The sequence below is a fragment of the Cebus imitator genome, unplaced genomic scaffold (genome assembly GCF_001604975.1).
Source record: "Cebus imitator isolate Cc_AM_T3 unplaced genomic scaffold, Cebus_imitator-1.0 Scaffold0, whole genome shotgun sequence".
NCBI classification, from domain to species: Eukaryota; Metazoa; Chordata; class Mammalia; order Primates; family Cebidae; genus Cebus; species Cebus imitator.
This window is the reverse complement of record NW_016107315.1, coordinates 5,740,374-5,759,297: the sequence shown is the minus strand read 5'-3', so window position 1 is coordinate 5,759,297 and position 18,924 is coordinate 5,740,374. Positions and strand designations below refer to the sequence as shown.

General features: G+C 58.6%; 2 protein-coding genes across 18 annotated transcripts in view; both read right to left on the bottom strand.

The window, feature by feature from the left end:
• PLXNB1 (plexin B1) overlaps positions 1-12,757 on the bottom strand; it is a 28,263-nt gene extending 15,506 nt beyond the window's left edge. Inside the window, exons 1-16 of one of the 5 annotated variants that reach the window (XM_017513279.2) lie at positions 12,673-12,757; positions 7,966-8,018; positions 6,178-7,290; positions 5,116-5,298; positions 4,720-4,848; positions 4,494-4,594; positions 4,052-4,184; positions 3,606-3,762; positions 3,240-3,348; positions 3,057-3,165; positions 1,960-2,640; positions 1,627-1,749; positions 1,301-1,423; positions 832-925; positions 569-747; positions 290-441 (exon numbers count right to left, since the gene is read on the bottom strand). In XM_017513279.2, coding sequence (XP_017368768.1) covers positions 290-441; positions 569-747; positions 832-925; positions 1,301-1,423; positions 1,627-1,749; positions 1,960-2,640; positions 3,057-3,165; positions 3,240-3,348; positions 3,606-3,762; positions 4,052-4,184; positions 4,494-4,594; positions 4,720-4,848; positions 5,116-5,298; positions 6,178-7,284 — 3,380 coding nt within the window. In that variant the 5' untranslated portion in view covers positions 7,285-7,290; positions 7,966-8,018; positions 12,673-12,757. Of the gene's footprint in view, positions 1-289; positions 442-568; positions 748-831; positions 926-1,300; positions 1,424-1,626; positions 1,750-1,959; positions 2,641-3,056; positions 3,166-3,239; positions 3,349-3,605; positions 3,763-4,051; positions 4,185-4,493; positions 4,595-4,719; positions 4,849-5,115; positions 5,299-6,177; positions 7,291-7,965; positions 8,019-11,201; positions 11,226-11,939; positions 12,151-12,672 lie in introns of those variants that run through there. The other 4 variants (XM_017513515.2, XM_017513455.2, XM_017513212.2 and 1 more) reach the window with 4 other exon arrangements.
• A 2,357-nt stretch (positions 12,758-15,114) lies between these two features.
• CCDC51 (coiled-coil domain containing 51) overlaps positions 15,115-18,924 on the bottom strand; it is a 14,834-nt gene continuing 11,024 nt past the window's right edge. For 4 of the 13 annotated variants that reach the window (XM_017514021.2, XM_017513959.2, XM_037727731.1 and 1 more), the window contains 3 exons: positions 17,787-17,985; positions 16,638-16,802; positions 15,115-16,106 (listed from right to left, as the gene is read on the bottom strand). In XM_017514021.2, coding sequence (XP_017369510.1) covers positions 15,348-16,106; positions 16,638-16,802; positions 17,787-17,985 — 1,123 coding nt within the window. In that variant the 3' untranslated portion in view covers positions 15,115-15,347. Of the gene's footprint in view, positions 16,107-16,637; positions 16,803-17,786; positions 18,107-18,924 lie in introns of all 13 variants that reach the window. The other 9 variants (XM_017513815.2, XM_017514157.2, XM_017514084.2 and 6 more) reach the window with 3 other exon arrangements.

The window sequence follows — 18,924 nt, the reverse complement described above, 5'->3', positions numbered from 1 at the left end:
TATTAATATATCCACAGTCCCTCAGAAGACAAGGGAAGCAGAGCCACCAGTCAGCTCGGGGCAGTGACAGGCCCAGGAAGGATTCCCCAGTAGCCCATGCCAAGAACCTACAGGTCTTGTGGGTGCTCAGGGGCTTCAGTGGCAATCCCAGCACTCCAGCATTATGGCCAGAATCAAGAAACAGGGAGAAAGGGGGCAGATGAGTGGTGGATGGGAGGCCCTGAGCAGCAAAGCCAACCACAAAGGTCCCAGGGAATGCCATGCTCCTTGCTGGGTGCAGCCAGCTCACCTGCTGGAGACCTCATACTCCTGCGTGTCCACAGCACAGGGCACTCCAGCCACCGTGACCATGCCCAGCACATCCTGCACATGCTGGCCCAGGTTGGAGCCCCTGATGGTGACACGGGTGCCTCCGTCTACAGGCCCAGTCAGTGGCTCCACCTGCTCCGGGACAAGAACTGCTCACTTCTACTCACCTGGAAAGGCAGCCCAACTTCCCACCTTTGGGCCCCCACACCCTCCCTCCAACAGCAGCAGTAAGGAAGGGATGGCCAGCCTTTCAACAAACCGAGTGGATGAGGGGCGCTGGGCACTGGGTGGCCACAGCCTCAGCCTCAGCCTCACCACAGGCCTCCCGGGTCACACAACGTGGACGCTCCCCCTCACACCACACACAGCCATACTGGGGCATGGCAGTTTGGCAGCGGCTGCAGTCTCCATGTCCCACGGAACAGTCATACAGTACCACTGGGGGTGGCAGAGATGCACCTGAGAGGCAGGCCTGGGAGGACCCTGCTACCACCGCAGCCCAGCAGCCCGCAGGTGGCTCACCATGCAGCCCTTCAGCACTGTCCACACGCAGACGGCCAGCCCGACGCAGAAACAGCCCCACACGGAGCTCTGGCTGCAGAGCCTCATAGCTGAACTGGAGAAATGGGAGTGGGGTCAGAGCCAAGCACTGGGGGAAGCATCAGGCCTAGGAAGGCGACAGTCAGAGAAAGGACTAAAACGACGAGTTAGGAGCATAGGGTCAGAGAGACCCCATGGGACCACAGGTTGGAAGGCAGAGGCAGAACTGGAGTATGCGAACCCCATGGTGTCTCAAGTTAGAGATCACAGCTGGGATGCAAGGACTCCCAGCTGATGCATATGGTCAGAAGTCAGAAATGGGTTCGGAGACCCTCAGGGCCACAGGGTCAGAGCGTGGGCCTGGAAAATGTGGTGCAGCCAGCTATGGTTGGCAGCCAGGCTGTGGCCAGTGCAGTGCACCCACGCCCACCCAGGCGCTCGTGGTCTGCACCTGGTGCTGCTGGCAGGTGACATGGCACTGGGTATCTGGAGGCGGCTCACACTCGACCCGGGCCTCAACCACCACCTCGAGGCCCTCCAGCTCCATCACACACTCATTGTCTCCTGAGCCATCCTGAGGGCAGAGAACACAGCTGTTGGGCAGCTTCAGGGGCTGGGCCCAGGGAGTCCTGCAGCTCCCCCAACAGATCCCCCAGCACAGCCTCTGGGTGGGGTTGGGCCCTGGGACTCTGCCCTCTTCCTACTCCCCAGGGCTTGTACAGAGTTTGTCAACAGCCAAGGAGGCTGCAAGAACAGTGGCAGGTAGGACACACTGACCTGAAAATGGTGCAGGTTCCTGCCTAGCAGCCGGATTTCCCGCTCCACATGGACCGGCATCAAAGTGGAGCCCTGAATGCTCTCCACACAGGGGCAGGAGCTTGCCCCCGAGGTCACCCCTTCCTGCAGGCACCAAGGGCAAGGCAGTCTATGGAGCCCACCCTGCCCAGCTCAGCCCTCTGCCTTACTGGGTTCCAGGGGCAAGGCTGGTGTGGGGCTGCAGACCCCACCCTGCCCCTCACTCCCTCCCAGTGCAGAATCACCAGACAAGCTAGGGCTGGCATCTTCCCCACATCCCCACCCCTGAGGCCTCCTTCCTGGGCTGGGCCTCACCAGCTCCCAGAGCCCGGGGGTGTCATACTGGTAGTCGAGGCTGGACGGGAGGATGAGGGGGGCGGGAGGGCCCTCAAGCTCTGCTGAGTCTCCATCACCTGAGAGGAGGGTGGAAGTGGAGAAGGCGGGTGTGTCACCCCCCGTCCACTCGTCCGCCTCGGGCAGCTCGCCGCCTTCTCTCGTGAGCCAGTCCAGGGCAGGCTTCATGGAGCCCATGGCCCCTGGGAAAGTGGTGGCAGGAACAGTGACAGGGGGCGGGTCCAGGGGCACTGTGGGAGGAAGGGCCTTGGGGCCAGGGTCTGCAGGGGGCACTGCTGCTGCCTCTGAGGGTGACAGCGGGGAGGCCGAGAGGTCCTCAGGTATGTCCGTGGGTCTGAAGTCAGTGGGGGCAGGGAGAGTGGTTCCAGGCCCATTTGAGGGGCTGGGAGGGGAGGGTTCCTCATGGAGAGGTGACTCTGTGGAGGTGGGGGAAGGTATGGGGCCGGGATCTGTCCACGGGCCCCAGGGGCTGAGCACGGAAGGACTGGGCCCAGGTGAGATGTCCGAAGCTGTGGCAGTGGAGGGAGCCCCAGGCTCCACAGGAAGGGGGTCAGGAGCAGGGGTGACCAGGGCTTTAGAGGCTGTGGGTGGGAAGGGGCTGGGTCCGTCTCTTGCACGAGGGGCTGGGGAGACAAACGGGCTCTGAAGGGGGAGGCAGAGGAAGACAGGAAGGGCCACTCAGCAGGCAGGCGCGGGACAGGAGGCAGGCAGGAAGGCAGGCAGGCACAGGGTATGTTAAGAGGAAAGGAGACCAAGGAAAAGAAAAATAAAAACAGCCCATTAATTCTCCACAGGAGAACACTGCGGAAAAAGGCTCCAGGGGTGTCTGTGCCGAGGTGGGCATGAAGGCCAGATCTCCCCTGCCTCTCAGCCACACACGCCCTTTCCCAAAACAGGCGGGATGTATCAGCGGCTGTTCTCCAGGGAGTCCATCACACACAGCGACCCCAGTGCTCAGGACAGAGCCTCACACAGGCAGACAGGCCCCGAGCCATGAGAAAAACTCTCACACTGGGACCGCCCAACCCCCGTATGGCCCAGCCCAGAGTCACACTCACCTGACGGCTTGCCACCATGGGCCCGGAGTCACACAAGGCCTTGTGTGTGCACAGGTGCTGCCAAATGCACCAGTTACACCCCCAGCGGCTGCTCACACAGGCCTGGCACCTGCACAGAGCACAGCCATGGGGCAGGGGTCGCCATGGGGCAGCCCAGGCCTGGGGACAGGGCGAGGAACTCACTGCGCAGACGGATGGAGCTCAGTGACCGCCATACAGTCATAGAAGGAGAGGGAAGTTTTGGCGATCACAACGGTGCCAAACCTAAGCTCCACGCTCACGGAGACATGGTCTGCAGAGGGGGGAGAGAGGACCAGGGCTGAGCAGCTAAGAGGTACGCTCAGACCCAGAGCCGACATCCTGAGCTCCCGGATGGGGAAGAGAACCAGGGGTGAGGGAACACAGTCCAAGGGCGCAGAATGGAGGCTTCAGGTGGTTGGGGAGTGGGAGGACTCAGAGAAAGGCATCCACTCATGGCTCTTTGCCTGGATTCACACCTTAACCCCACCGAATCCCCTGGAGCAGGGGCTGGCCCATTCTCTCACCCACCGGCTCCTCTTGGCAGCACTGGGGCCTCGCTAGGGTCTGGGGAGGGGCACATCACACCAGAACCAGTCAGCAGGGCAGGACTCTGATGTTCCCCAAAGTGGCAGGAATACGACTCCCCTGGCCACAGGGGTGGCAAGTCTGGCACTGATAGGAAAACCTGCCAAGAGAGCCAGGGACACACTGTTGGGGCTAGTGGAGAGCAGACCAGGGCTCACATTTATGGGGCACCCAATGTGGGCAGGCACCAGCAGTCAACAGCCCTCAGGCCTCCCCACACACCCTCTGGCCTGAGTTAGAAACAGACAGGGAAACTGAGCTCCTAAAAGAAGTAACTTGTGTGAGGCCATGTGGTATCCGGCGTGTCTGACACCAGAATCCAAGATCTCTATCCAGACCTTAATGCCCAGAGCCCTCCCCACCAGGGCCCTGCCTATCTGATCATTCACCTCCCTCCTCTCCTCTCGGCTGATGTTGGCAGGACTCATGGCTGCCACTCGCAGGCAGCCCAGCTCAGGCTGGAAGCTCCACAGCCACTGCTCTGGGCCCTGGCCCCTCGAGCACTCAGAACGGCGACTGCACCTGAGCGAGAATGACCAGTGTCTATCTGTGACCCTCACAGGCCACTGGGAGTTCAGAGGGTAGGAACTCCTACAATCTGAAAGACCTGGGCAGGACCCTAGAGTGGGCATGATACAGGCTCCTGTGTCTGCCCTGGCAGGGCACTAATGCCTAGTGCAGAGGATGGGTGTAGGAAATCAGGGTGTCTGGGGATCAGGGGTTGAGAGTCAAGGGCCAAGGGTCAGGAATTCTGGACAGGACAATTATGTGGGAGCACTGTGGGCTTGAGGCTGGGGCTGGGATGGGGTCAGGAGTCGGTGGAACACTGACCTGCCAAGGAGTACGCACCACCCACAGTATGGGTCCCTGTGGGCAAGGCAAGACGCACAGTCCAGGCGCTGAGCACAGGAGGCCACAGGAACCCTCAGAAGCTGTGTCAACAAAGAGGATCTGAAGCCAGCAATCCAAACACCAGTGGCTCACCCACAAGTGGATCCATGGCCCCACCCAGAGGCCCCGCCCAGCAGCTATGCCTTGGATTGTGCCTGGCACTCACTGTGCTCTGGGTCATGACATAGAGGTGCTCAAAGGTCCCATCAAAGGTGAGGTCTCTGCTCACGGCAGACCCTTGCTGGATGCTCTGTGTGGAGTATGGGTGGCCATCGCTCCCTGGGCCCAAGTAGACCTGGGATCAGAGACCACAGGGTCTGGGACCCAAGTCCATGGCCAGAGGCCCAAAGCCCTCCCCTCCTCCACCCAGTCAAAGTAATTTACAGATAGAATTTCCTCCTGGGCAGGATGGAGGAAAGTCACAGGGAGACACCACCCAGCCCTGGGAAGAGGAGCTTGGGTCATCTCTCCTGGCCCAGGGATAGCTTAAACCGGGCTGGGTCCCTAGCAACCTGTTCCCTCCAGACTCTAGGGCAGGGGCTAGTACTTCCTGTGGGCTCACCCTGTGCAGCTGCCCCTGACTATCACCCAGGAAGGCGATGTTGTGTCCATCTTCCATGGTGACTGCCACAGCTGTTAGCTGAATCCCTGGCCACTCCAGAATTGGTGTAGCTTCCAGTGGGACCCGGCTGGCCATGGGGCTGGGTGTGTGGTCTGAGCCACAGGGATAAGCATCCAGGGTATCCTATAGGCAACAAGAAGCATCAGGAAGGCCCTCCCTGGATAACCTCCTTGGCCCCATCCTCCCTAGACAACCTCATTCCCTCCCCTAGCCACTCTGGTAGCTCTCCCTAAACAACTGTGTCTTTTCTGCTGGCCCTCCTGGGACAACCTCATCCCTGCCCCCAGTCTCTCTGGGCCCTCCCTGACAACCCTTCCATGGACAACATCCCCCCAGGGACATACTTAGTCCTATCACAGTGGACTGATCTCCAGCACTGCTCCAGTCCTTAGACACTTTGCAGTGGCTCCTTCCCCTCTTTTGATCCCCACCATTGCCTGTGGCCCCACCTTCTCCCATCCCTGGCCTGGGAGCACTGCCACCAGTTTATGTGGTCAGCCTGCTACTGGACCACTTCTCCAAAGCCTCTGACAGCCTGCTTTCCAGCTCCAAGCCCATTCACCTGGGCCCTCTCCTGCCTCTCACTGACTCAGCCCCCTGCATGCAGCTTCTTCCCTTTTTATCCATCCTGAGGCTACAGCTCATCAATCCCAACCTCACCTCCCTCTCCCGCTCAAGAACCAAAGGTCTCATTCCACCATTCTAGGTCCCTGCCCCTACCCAAGAACCCCAAACACTCTCTCAGTCCACTGACACAAGTACCACTCCTCCAGCATCCTGGTCCAAGCCCATCTGGGCACTGCTCTCTGCCACCCGCAGGCCAGGCTTGTGGTAAGGTACCTTCCACTGCCCAGGCAACACAGGAAGCACTTAACATCTGCTGACCTGATCATCCTCCTGCTACCACCAGCTGCCCTCAGACTCTCTGGGCAGCTCGTTGGCTGCAAATGCTTGGCCAGCGGCCTCAGAGAGGGGGAAAGGTGAGGCAGTGCTGGAACTCACCACTGGCAGCTGTGCACAGTCAGAATTGACATCATACTCGATGTAAGCCACCTCGGTCTCATTCTCAGCACGGCCCTCCCGGGTATAGCAGGCATCTCGTGTGCGATTAGCAAGCCGGTCCACCTCATCCAGGGGGAAGGCACAGAGGGCAGAGGCTCCAGATGCCCCAGCAGCCACCGATGGGGGCCGGCCCACGGTGGGAGGTGCAGCTGAGGAGAAGGCTGCAAAGAGCACCTCCCCATGCGCCACCTCCTTGGACGTGGCCACAGCTGCAGCCTGGATCAGCCCATAGCGGCCACCCTGGCAGGCCAGAGGCAACTCCACATAGGAGTAGTAGTGCTGGTCCCGGAGGCACACTCGAGATACATAGGCACGAAAGGCTCTAGACTGAGCCTGCAGGTCCCGCCTCAGGAACAGGAAGTAGGCGCTGGCCCCACGCGCAAAGGCACTCACGAAGTGGTGGCTGTACTCAGAGAGGCGGCCCACTGCCAGCTTGGCTGTCTCCTCGTAGGAGAAGGCGGCTTGGGGGTCCAGTGGCGACAGGGCCCGGGTTGTGATGGGTGGAATGCCACCCCCCACACCCCTGCTGGTATATCCTCGCCCCACAAACAGAAGGGGTTCCCCCGTCAAGCCCTGGGCTACCAGCCCCACTGTGCTGACCGCAGGGTCATTGGCAGCCACATACTGGGTGTCCCCAGGCCGCTCTGGCCGCAGCAGCAGCTGCTCGAGCTGCCCCAAGCGCCGCTGCTCACAGACTCCCTGGTGTACACTCCCACACACCACCAGGGCCCCTGGGCTCACCAGGAGCAGCTGGTTCGGGTTGTTAGTAGCCTGGGCCTGGGGGCACTCATCAGGCATCACAGGTGGCAGGCAGTCCCTGCTGTCTAGCACAGGACCAGTGGACACTGTAGCCTCCAGCTGCAGCCCAGGGCTCAGCTGGAACAGGAAGTTGGTGGCCCCCAGGTAGAGGGTGCCTGAGGTGGGGTCCCTTGCCAGGTGCTGCAGATACGTGCCATTGGGAGTGAAAGCAGCTGGTGGATGAGGCTGGAGGGTGACGACCCACCCGGCCCAGAGCACCTGGAGGAGAGCTGGGCCCAGGGCAGGCATGGTCACCTGGCAAGGAAAGAGGTTGAGAGAGTGGGGCTCACATGACCACCAGAGCACCGTGGGGCCACTGGTAAGGGCTAGGACTGTGGCATTACCATGATGCCCCTCCTAACCTAGACAGCGAGCAGAGGAGGACCAGGTTTCTTAGACGGGCACTATGTCCAGGATGACCCCAGGACCACACACAAGAACAAGGTAAGAAATAGGAGACACTCTCCCTAGACAACATTGCTCATTCTCCCCAAGTGCTACTCTCTCCAGAGACTTGCACCCCACTCACCATTCCCCCACATCAGAGGGTGAGGGGCTACAGGGGCCATGCCCAGGAAGCAGGGTCTGGATGGGGCAGGAGAGAAGGTAATGAGAAGGAGGGGCCCAGACCCCAAGAAAGGAGAAGCTCTACATGGATGATGGTTTCCCGAGCAGAAGGAGGAAGGAGGGGGATGTCTCCTGAGCCAGCAGAATGTTAGAGGAAGGCAAGAGTTGGGTGCAGGGCCTTTCAGGCCAGGAATCCAAAAGGGTAATAACCACAGAAACCAACAGGCCTGAGAGACAGCGGCAGTAGGGAGAGGCTCCAGCTGGCAGATGTGGGGCCTGAAGGGCTGCACCCCACCTCCCAGAGCCCTCAGAATAGGTAGGAGTCATTCTGTTCCTAGATATCTCAGTGTAAGGTCGGCTCACCTGGCAGGGCTGGCCGGATCAGGAGACAACCGCATGACCCGTGTGGGAGTCACCTAGCAGGGGGGAAAGCAGAGTGTAAAGCCAGGGCCTGGGCTGCAGGCATGTGGGAGTCCTGGGCTCCCCACCAGGGAGGCAGCACAGAAGCACCCCCTCCCCACTGCCCAGCCTGCCAGTGGAGCTGGGCCCAGCCTGGCCCCCAGCCACCAAACACATTCCACAGAGGACGCCTCCTCAGAGCCCACACGAGGAGGGGGAGGGCAGCAGAGCCAGGCACCCGAGGGGCCTGGGAAAGGTCAGCTAGGAAGGAGCCCCATGGCTGGCAGGGCCCAGTCAGGCCCCCAGCATGGCCCTCTCCCTGTGAGGTCCCTCTCTCTGCTCAAACCATCCCGTCAAGGCACCCAGGCACACACCCTCTACACTGCCAGGGGCTGTCCCAGCCCAAATGGCCACCAGCACTTTGGCAGACAGGCACTTGAACTGCAAGATGCATATACACCACCCACCCTGCATGCATACACGCGCGCACGCACACACACACACACACACACACACACAGGTGCAGATGCCATCTATACACACAGCACAGTGACACACACAGACACAGCCACCCATGTTCAGACACCGCATGAAGACATGTCCATATAGAGACAACCCCCCACACAGAAACACACACACTGCACGCACACAAACTCCACACAGACATGTCACACTCACCCACCAGAGACATTCGCACAACCACTCACATTTAGACCTACACATGCATTCCTCTCGTTGGAGAGTACTTAGTTCCAGCCCTACGTACTAGAGAGCTGTAGAAGCCAGGCCATCTCTTGCCATTTCCTCTCCTGCAGTTCAGAACGGTGCCAGGGCCCAAGATGTGAGGTAAGTGGGGTGTGTCCTGGAGGAAGGCGCCATACCTGGCTGTTCCCAGGCCCATCCCCAGGATGGAGTGCCTGTTCTCCACACAGACCCCTTCTTGGGCCCCAGCTGAGGCTCCTGAGTCCCTGAACCAAGAAACTATGGCAACACCACCTTCTCCAGTGGTCCCCAGCCAGGAGCACCAAGGTTGGTGCAGTGCGGGGACAGACAATGCATCTCAGACTGGGAGACACTTCCCCTACTTGCCTGTGCCCAGGCCACGTTGCCCAGCCCCTCCCATCACCCAGCTGCCAAGCTGTCTGTGCAAAACATCCTAAGCGTTTGCTTCTCCCAGTCAGCTCATCCCAGCAGAGGCCAGAGCAGGGTACTCCTGAGGCTGCCCCGGAGTGAAGAGGGCTGGCCACAAGGCTCAGGGAGGGTCCAGCAGCCTGGTGGAAGCTGGGACACTGTGGCCATAGCCCGGTGGGAGCAGGGGGGCCATGGTCACAGCCTGGCTGGGCACTGCTCCCAAAATAGCTTGGGGGTTTCCATTTTTAGTGTGCAGAAAACAGGGCAGCTCTATGGGAGGAGGAACAAGGCTGCCTCTGTTTGCCACCCAAGGGGGCGGGAGGAAGGGGGCAGCAGGGAAAGTCTCGAACCCGGCCAGAATCCCAGGACCGTGGCAAGACCAGGCTGCCCAGGAGCCCCCTACCTAGTTTCCAAGGGATGAGGAAAGAAAGTGTCTTCCCCTGGGAAGACAGAGTTCACCTGAGGATGGGCAGAGGCCACCTCTTGCACTGGACTACTGTTCAATTCTCCTGCCACCACATGCCAGGGATGGGCCTTGGGCACAGGGTCCTATAGTTAGACCAATATTCACTCCTACTTGCTTACAAATATTTGCTCAGAGCCTACTGCGTGCCAAAGTTCTCCAGCCCTCCAGGGGCAGCAACAAAACCACTCCCCAAATGTGAAATCAAAACTGAATCGATGGATGACAGAGCCTTGGGAGATGAAAAATAAAAATAATAATAAAACACTGGATGAGGAGACAACAGGAAGAAACGGCGGGATCAGAACAGCTCCTGGCCAGGCCACATGGGAGGTCAGCCGCTGACCCACTCCAGGGAGAGCGGTCAGGCTTCTACAATCACGGTTCCCCTGTGAAACAGGACCTAGCACCACTTGCTCCTCCCCACATACCACGGGTGGCAGAAGGAGGAGAGAAAGAAGAGCAGTGACTTTTTCTCCTCCATTTCAGGCACAAGGATTTCACTTAATCTCTGCCACAGGCCACTGAGCAGCTCCCAGCTCCTCCAATCTAGCCTCCCCCAACTCTCAACCTCTCAGGACTTTCCTTGAGCAGAATTGGAGTACACCCCTCCCCCAAGAGCCTCTGGGGCACCCCAGAGCAGGAGGGATAAAGGCCCACCCCTCTAGTCCACACCTCTCCCACCCGATCCATGCCAGTGCTCCCCCACACATGCCCTTCGTTCCTGCCGGCCTGAACTGAACCGTAGGCTGCTTCCGCTCCTCCAGTGTCCGCACAGGCTCTTGCGCTGTCTGGAATGCCCACTCCCTCTCTGTCCCATTAACTCCTATGCCAAACATCATCTCGCTGGGGAGCCTCCCCTGTCCTCCCAGGCTCCTGAAGAGGCACTGCATGTGGTGGACAGAATGGACACACCTACCCAGCACGGACAGACACGGCCGCTCTGCCTCAGGCTCTCCGAGCCTCAGATTTCCTAGTTGTACAATGGGAGGCAAGATTGCTCTGACCATAAACCTGATGCAGTGTGTGCCTGGCATTAGTGACGCCAACCAGAGTCACTTTTCTCCCTGTTCCACCCTCCTACTCTGGACTTGAAGCTCCTTGAAGGAAGGGAGTATGGCTCTGATGTGGAGGCCCCAGCAACTTGCAGAGACAGCACAGAGCAGATGCTCCCTGCCTGGCAAACAAACCCCAATTTCACAGCCAAGGAAACCCAACAAGTAGGGGAGATAGGGGCCCCACACCCCCTCTAAGCCACTTGATCTCTCAAAGTTAAGACGTTGGCTCCATTTTTATTAATGACCAGTCCAGGACAGACTGAAAAGGCTGATCTAGAACCAGACCTCACATACCCAACTTACACAGCCTGGATCTACTGCCCACTCCCAACATCTGAGGCCCTGCTCAGGCTCACGGCCAAAGTCTCACTCTGCCTGTGCCCAGGCCTGCCTGGAGTCTCTTCCGGGCCCACCCTGCGGGCCCACCCTTGGGACTTTTGAGCGGGCCCAAGACTGCCCAACTTCTGTCTGCAGAGCAGGCACCTCCCGGATCCCCGTGGAGCTGTCCTCGCCAACAAAAGGGGCTCACAAACTCCGCCATTCTGCACCTGCACAGGGACCGTAGGACAGCCCACATTTGCTCTGCCTGCCAGTCAGTGGGAAACCAGCCTTCCCGTTTCGCCCTCCTGCTCAGCCCTCCTGCTCAGCCCTCCTGCTCAGCCCTCCTGCTCAGCTCCCAGGGTGCACCACAGAGGTGAGTTACTCATTGACAGTGCAGTGGTGTCCGCTGCCCGCCCTGTTTTCTGTGTGTTGAGGAGGGGTGGGGAGATCCACCATTTACCAGGCACCTGCGATGACCCAAGGCGCTCATGGATCACCCATTGAATGTGTGTGTGTGCGTGGAGAGGAGGGACCCCCTCTAGGGGCCGCGAGGCTCGAGGTCTGCCTTTGTCAGTCCCACCGGGAGCAGCCAGGAAGGGCTGTTGCTACTGAGGGGAAGCCCCGACTTCCCCACTCGGCTCGTCCTCGACCCTCCCCAGGCCCCGGACCCCGAGGCGAGGACCCCATCTGTGGCCCTGAGAGGGCGGGGAAGGGGCCGCCCGGTCCCCGGCGGCGGCGGCGAGGAGGGGGCGCGGAGGAGCAGCTCCACCTCCTCAGTCTCCCAATCGCGTTCCAGGCGAAGCCGCCAGAGTTTCCCTTCGCGCGGAGAGTGTGGTCCCAACTTTCAGGACCGAAACCGCCCACCACTCGCCCGGGCCGCCCCTGCCCAGCTGCATCGAGGCTCCGATCCTTTCCACCTCGGGAGCCCGGGTCCTCGCCGCCCCGGCCCCGAGTCCCGCACTCACCACCCGGCCGGGCCCCGCGGGATGTGCGCGCCGAGGCGGGCGCCGGCCGCTCCGGGTCAGGCTCTGCGCGCGGCGGCTTCCCCCCGGGTCTGGCGAAGCCGCAGCTGTTACCCGGAGACCGAGGGGCGGAAAACTGCGCCCGCTGCCCGCCCCTCCCGCGCCGCGCTGCCACCTCCGGGAACAAAGGAGACAAAGCCGCGTCGGCCGGGCCCGGCTCCGCTCCTTCCCCCTCGCCTGCCGGGCCACCCTCCCCCCGCCCGCCGCCCGGGCCAGGCCGGAAGCAGCCGCGAGAGCCGGGCGCGCGGCCCCGAGCCGCCCGGGACCCCGCATTCCAGCCCCGCGGGCTCCGCGTCGGCCAGGGCGGGGGACTCGACCCCTCCCGCACGGGGCAGGGCGGGGGGCAGACGGCACCCCGGCTGTCGCCATGGCAACGCGGGTCGCCTGGGGGGTGAGGAGGGAACCCCTGGAGCCAGGGCCGCCCCGCCCCGCCGGCCTCACCTGCCTGCCGCGTTGGAGCTGAAACTGGGAGCTTTCCCGGTCGCGAGGGGCCGAGGCGGGGGATCGCGCTCCGCACCCGCAAGTGCTGGTGGAACAGCGCCCCGGCCTCTTCCCGCCCAGCCAGAGCCGGGTCGCACCCGCGTCCCTCACCTGCCCGGCCCGTGCTGCCTGCGCCCAGAGCTCCCTTTCCCTTCCTTCCCCGGCTCCGATGGTCATACCCGTCAACTTTCTTTGCCTGAACTCCGAGGCGCCTTGTTTCTTCCCTGCGCACCTGGCCCTGCCCACCAGACTCCCCAGCAGCCAATCCCTCCTTCCGGCCCCCACCTCTGGCTGTTTGAGAAGAGCATGGGCTATGGACCTGGCTTGCGCCATCAACTAAGCCATGTAACCTGACACCAACTCCCACCCCAGCCTATTTGCTCACCAGCAAATGGGGGTGTTACCACCTCTAGCGGGGCTGTGCAGGCAGGGCACCTGGGCTGCAGAGGCGCACAAGCAAGGGCTCACTTCTTTCCTTTCTTCTCAGCCTCCCTGGACCCGGACCTGGACCCACCCCAAGCTGGGAAGCGTTGGGCAAGTCTGGGCTCCCTCACTGGCAAATATCTGGGCCTTCTGCAGAAGGAAACGCTGGCAGAAGGGTTCTCTCCTGGGGCCCATTTGTCCCCTGTGCAAGGCCCTTCACACCCTGGCATGCCTACGGCTAACTCAGGATCCAGAACCTGGCCTATCCTATTAGGACTTTTGGAGGACTTTGGCTCAAGGCCATTGGCACAGCATCCTGGGAGGCAAAACTGTCACACAGGCATCATCTGAAAACTGAGGTTCAGGTCATCCACACTGGCTATTGCCCTAGAGCTACAGACACCCTCTTCCCATCTCCCACCTGCTAACAAGGGCCTCCCGTCACTCATCTTCCAGGCTCTGTGCCTTTCAAATTCTCCCTCCCCAACCCCTCAGGTCACCCCTTTTCCTCCACTCCCACTTCCAGCACTTGAGTTCAGGTGCTGGTCCAGTCCCCACCTGCAGCTCCTGCATACAGCTGCCTTAAGCTCTCAAAGGGGAGTGGGTTATCTGCAATTTGTGTCAGACCTGCAGTACTCCAACACCAGGACTGAATACCAGACCAAAGCTCCTGTTTACCAGGGCAAACAAAGCCACCCACGGCCATTTAGTCCAGGAGTTCAAGGGTCACTTTCCCTCTGAAAAGAGGTCATACGTATGCCCCACTTCGCCTCCCACCTGTGGGAGACCCCTCCCTATCACTGCCTCCCACCACTGCTTAGCACTTTGTCTGCACCAGCATAGCAATGTCTCCCTGGATCCCTCATCCTTAGCCTCTGACCTCAGAGACTGCCCACCTGTACCCCGGACCCGCCACCTCATTCTGTGCAACTCCCCCACACCCATCACCACCCCAGCCAGGACAGTCTGCCCCAGTCCCTCACCCACTTTGGCTTTCCTGCCTCTGCAGTTTGTGGGAGCCCCCTCCACATGCACAGAATTCTTCCCTCCCCAAATCCATTCATCTACGTGCACACCCTTCAGGACCTACCTCACCCCAGAGGGAACTGGGACTTCCAAACCCCACAGCCCCCTTCATCTGTACACAGACATGGGGCCTCCTGCCCTATGAGGAGCGTGGACACTTTAAGTGCAGGGGTCTTTGCATCCCATGCCATTCTGGGGAGCCATTACTCACCAAGGATAGAGTGATTGAGGGATCAAGTGCTGAGTACTGGGATGGGGGGCATTTAGCCCATGCTCACTGCCCAAGACTGAGCCCGGACTCCAAGAAGGAAATGTGCCTTAAGGGAAACACTCCTGGCTCCACAGGTTCTGACACTTAGCTCTTCACAGGCACCAGTGAACAAGCCCCCACCTGCAGCCCCTGCATACAGCTGCCCCCTGAGCTTTCAAAGGGGAGTGGGTTATCTGCAATGTGTCAGACCTACAATACTCCAACACCAGGACTGAAAGCCAGCCCAAAGCTCCTGTTTACCAGGGCAAAAAAAGCCACCCATGGCCATTTAGTCCAGGAGATCAAGTGTCATGGTTCCCCTCTGAAAAGGTCATACACATGCCCCACTGCACCTCCCACCTGTGGGAGACCCCTCCCTATCACTGCCTCTCCATTCACACCACTGGTGGCCTGAGCTCTGCCCATGGCTGTGGAAGTTAACCCCAGGCTGTGTGTGGGTGTGCACCCAGCCCTAGTGACACACCAGTGCTGCCCAAAGCACTCTCTGTGCCAGGGATCCAGATTGGCTACCAATCCCTACACTGAGGTCCCCAGCAACATTTATCAACATTCCTCCAATCTCTCTTCCCTGCTCTCCTCTGACCACTCCTCCAGTATTAACACCGGGAAGTTCTGCCCCACATGGTAGAGAAAATGATCCAGGAGATGGGAAGTAACCATGGTCACCAACGAGTAAGCAGCGGGCTAGGTTCCACTTGCTGGAACTCCCAGGCCATCTGACACAGGACAGTCAGGTTGTGGAGGGCAGGCCAGGAAATTCAAAATGAAAATCTAGGTCTCAGGAGTGCATCCAAAACAGTTCAGGAAAGAGGACAAAGAGGAGATGAGAGAGAAACTAAAGGGGTAACTACTCCAACTCCAGACCCAACCTTCAGGTCTTGGATCTTGATTCTCAATAAACAAAAAAACTCAGTCTGATTGTTTTAAATAATAAAACTCAGGACATTTTAATCGGACATTAGCACAGTTTTGATAATTAATGTAAATGAACCCTGCCTACAAAGCAAAGCGTGCCTACTGGTGAGCCACACAGATACTGCTCCTTCAGGCTGAGGTTGCGCACCCCCCCAAAGGCTTGCTTCATTGTTATTCTCTAACTAAATCCACATGCACAGCTATTGCCTCAGACCCTCTGAAGGAGGGGCCAGGGATTAGCTGGCCCTGAATAGCATGTAGAGCACAGGCAGTGTGGCCACAAATGTCACACAGGTGACCAGGGTGCTGTAGATGGTGTTCCTGTTGACTTGGGCTTCTAGTCTCTGCTCCGTGTCCGACAGTGCCAAGATCATGCTCCCCTGCTCCAGCAGGGGGCTGGGCATAGCGCCGTCTGCTGGTTCCACCAGGCCTGGGTGTGCTGCAGCCTTTACAAGCTGAACCACCTCAGCCATTTGGCTACAAGTCTTTTCTAGGCCATCAAGCCGCTCTTGTAAACCTTCTAGACATGAATGGACCTGCCTGGAATGACTGAGCTGCTCTTTCAAGGCAGCTGAAAGGACATCTACATCTCTGTCTCTGGTTGGGGGAGTACCTGCCTGTAACCCAGAGCCCTGCCCTGCCCCAGCAGCATGTACCAGGCCCCTCAAGTCCACCATGAGATTGTGGAGGTCCCTCTGCTGGAGCGAGTAGCTAGATGCCTGTTCTCGAATGGCCTCCTGAAGACTCACAGGCCCCTTCTGTGCCTCCAAGAGTAAGGCCTTCAGCTCCTGTAGCCGGACACGGTTCACATAGGTGGAGCCAGCCACACCAATCAGGGCCCCCAGGACTGAGCCAATGAGGGACCAGTTCTTGGTCCTCTCAGCCCTTGTGCGCTCCTTGTCATGACTTTCCCGCACAGCCGCAGAGAAGAGGCAGAACTTCTCACGCTCAGAGTCTTCTGCACGCAGATAAGCCGTGCGAAGCCTCTTCTCCTCCTGCAGAAGCAAAGCCATGTTATTGGGTTACATGGGCACAAGGTGGCCCCGCAGCTATAGCCACCAGCAGATGGCTCACTACCTTGTGTCTGGCAGAGTACATGTTTCATAGACCAATGCTGAATGAATAAAGGTAGCACAAACCTGGCTGGGTCGGAAGAATTGGGAGTGATCAAAGTGAGTTGCATGATCGTCCCACCTGAGCAGTCCTGGGTTTGACCAGAGGTGCACTTATGTCTACAGAAAGGGAAGTGTCCAGCATTCCCTGGGCCAGCCCCTCCATAGTTCTCCCTCCTCAGCATTCTGGGTCCCAGGCTACACTGCCTTGAACAGTTGGCCCCAGTACTCCAGAAGGAAGTAAATGGATAGGCTCTAGAAGCCTGGGGCCCTGTCCCTCCATAGGAGCTTCGGTTTACCTCTGTACCAGGCCTCTGATCACAGACCAGTCAGGGTTGCCACCCAGCACCTCCATGATCTGCCAGGCAAGGGTCACTGTCCAGGTGCGAAAGGGCTGCCTCCTGAGGGGCCTACCTGCAGCATCCTGTGCTCGAGAGTGGCCAGTTCCAAGTACTGACTGTCCTCCCTGGAGACACGGTCCAAGCGATCCCTCACTTCCTTCAGCTTGGCCTGCTGAACTTCCAAGTCCTCCCGAGCCTCTCCGACAAGCCCTCGAGCCACCATGAACACTTTCTCTGCCTGCAGAGAGAAAACCAGAGGCCATCTGCACCTTCTCTCCACACCCACACAGGCTCAGCTGCATTCCCAGCGAGGCTGTGGCTAAGAAGAGGTCACTGGGGTGTGAGCTGCAAAGGGGAGAAACAGAATTCCTTAGACACTAATCCTGGCTCACCCAGTGGTGCTCAAAGTACAGCCTTGGGCCACGCCCATCAGAATCACAAGATGTAGCCATTCAAGCAGAAATAACATGCCCTGAAAAACCTGAAAACAGCTAACAATGCAAACAATTTGTGTTAATCAAACCTAGTCTATTCTTGCCTGATACAAACCACAGTAAGGAACCTGTGTTGGTAGGCTGTTTGCCGTGTGCTGCGTAATTTATGCCTCACAACAGTGCCATGAAAGGCACTGCTGTGGCCTCCAGTTTATAGACCTGGAAACACCAGCTCAGCCAAGCTCACAATCTCCAAGGAAAGAGACGGCATCGTTTGTTTCAAAGCCCCAGCAGAACCCCAGGTTCTTCCCACCTCGCTACACTACTCCATGCCTAAGAATGAGTAGGAACAAAGATGGCAGAATGCATTTCTGCCACCACGAAGGACTTGACAACCACAGGCAGCTCTTTCCACATCGCAGTGTGACATTTCCCAGTGCCCTCCACCTTCACAATAGATGTTGTAATTACACACGGTAACAGTATCGCAGCAAGCCCCAGGTAACTCTCACCATCAACCCCCAAACAGTCCGTAAAGGAAATATTTTCTGGCTTCACAGAACAGATGTTAATGCCAGGGACGTACTGGTACACAGTAACTGTTTTCAGGGAAAGTAGGTGGCACAGTTATGTGGAGACCTTCACCCATGTGAAGCATCAAGCCCAAGTTTCCACGTGAGAAATGAGGCCAAACACAAGTCTGGATGTCGCACCCAGCACCATATGGCTGGTTTGGCACATTTCCCAAGTCTAAGGGCAGAGCCAGCCACCCCGGCTCCCTTCCTCACCTCCGTCACCTTTCCCTGGGCCTCTCGAACCTCATTGAGTCCAACAAACTCTTCATATCTGTCCCACCAAGTCTTGGCTGTGGAGGTCACTCGTTGCTGAATACTGTGCCCCAGGGTTCTTCCCAGTGCTGGAAGGCGGTGATGCAGCCCAAGGGCCACCTCCTCAGGTCTTTTCTCTCTGGGCTGGCTGGGGCCTGGGCTGCAGACAGTCCTGGTCATAAAGAGGTCCCTTCCAAGGAGGCCCCTCCGAACCAGTACGTGGGGCACACCCACGATGTGCTGCATGGCAAACCCAGGGCTGCGCCCCATCATCAGGAGATCTGTGAGGGGGAGGCCAGACAGGTCAGCTCACAGCTGAGAAAGGCTGGACATAAGTCAGTTTAGAGGCCTGGGGAGAGTTCTGAACAGACTCATCTCCACTAAAATCATCTAAACTGATCACCACCTTGTTGGGTCGAAACTTCAGTCCGTATCGCAAGAGGATGGTCTCCCCTGGGTGCTCTTGGACAATGGAACTCTTGAGAAAGAGCCTCTAGGATACCATGCCTTCCAGTGTCTACCACCATGCCTCACAAAGCAGGCCCTTCCCTGCTACCCACCTCCTGCATTCCCCAGGTCTCTCTGCTATGACTTGAATGAGAATCCTGGTGCCCAGGTTTCTGATAGCAAAGACAGTTTTGAAACTGGAGTTGTACACATGCTGACAAAGCCCCACAAAGATGCATAAAGATTCCCCGCAATGTTGTAGAACTCAGGGGAATTCAGGAAGATTAAGATCCAGGATCATTTCTGTAAAACAGCCTCAAAACCAACTTCCCAGACTCTCCAAGAGCTGGCTCAGCACCAGAGAAGCAAGAGTTTCAATTCTGTGTGAGGACATAAGGACACAGGCCATTTGTGACCCAAGACAGAAAACTCTCAGCTCTCCTCTAAGACAATTCCAGGAGCAAAAACAACAACAACAACAACACTTTTTGCCACAGAGGACTTTTCTTAGGTTCACACCATCCAACTCCACCCTGACTTTCCAGACCCCAACTCTCAGTCTCACACTTCTCACCTTCCATAAGCTTTCTCTTTTCTCTCCAACCTGCCACTGCTCAATGGGTTAGGTTTCTTTTTTTTTTTTTTTTTTTTT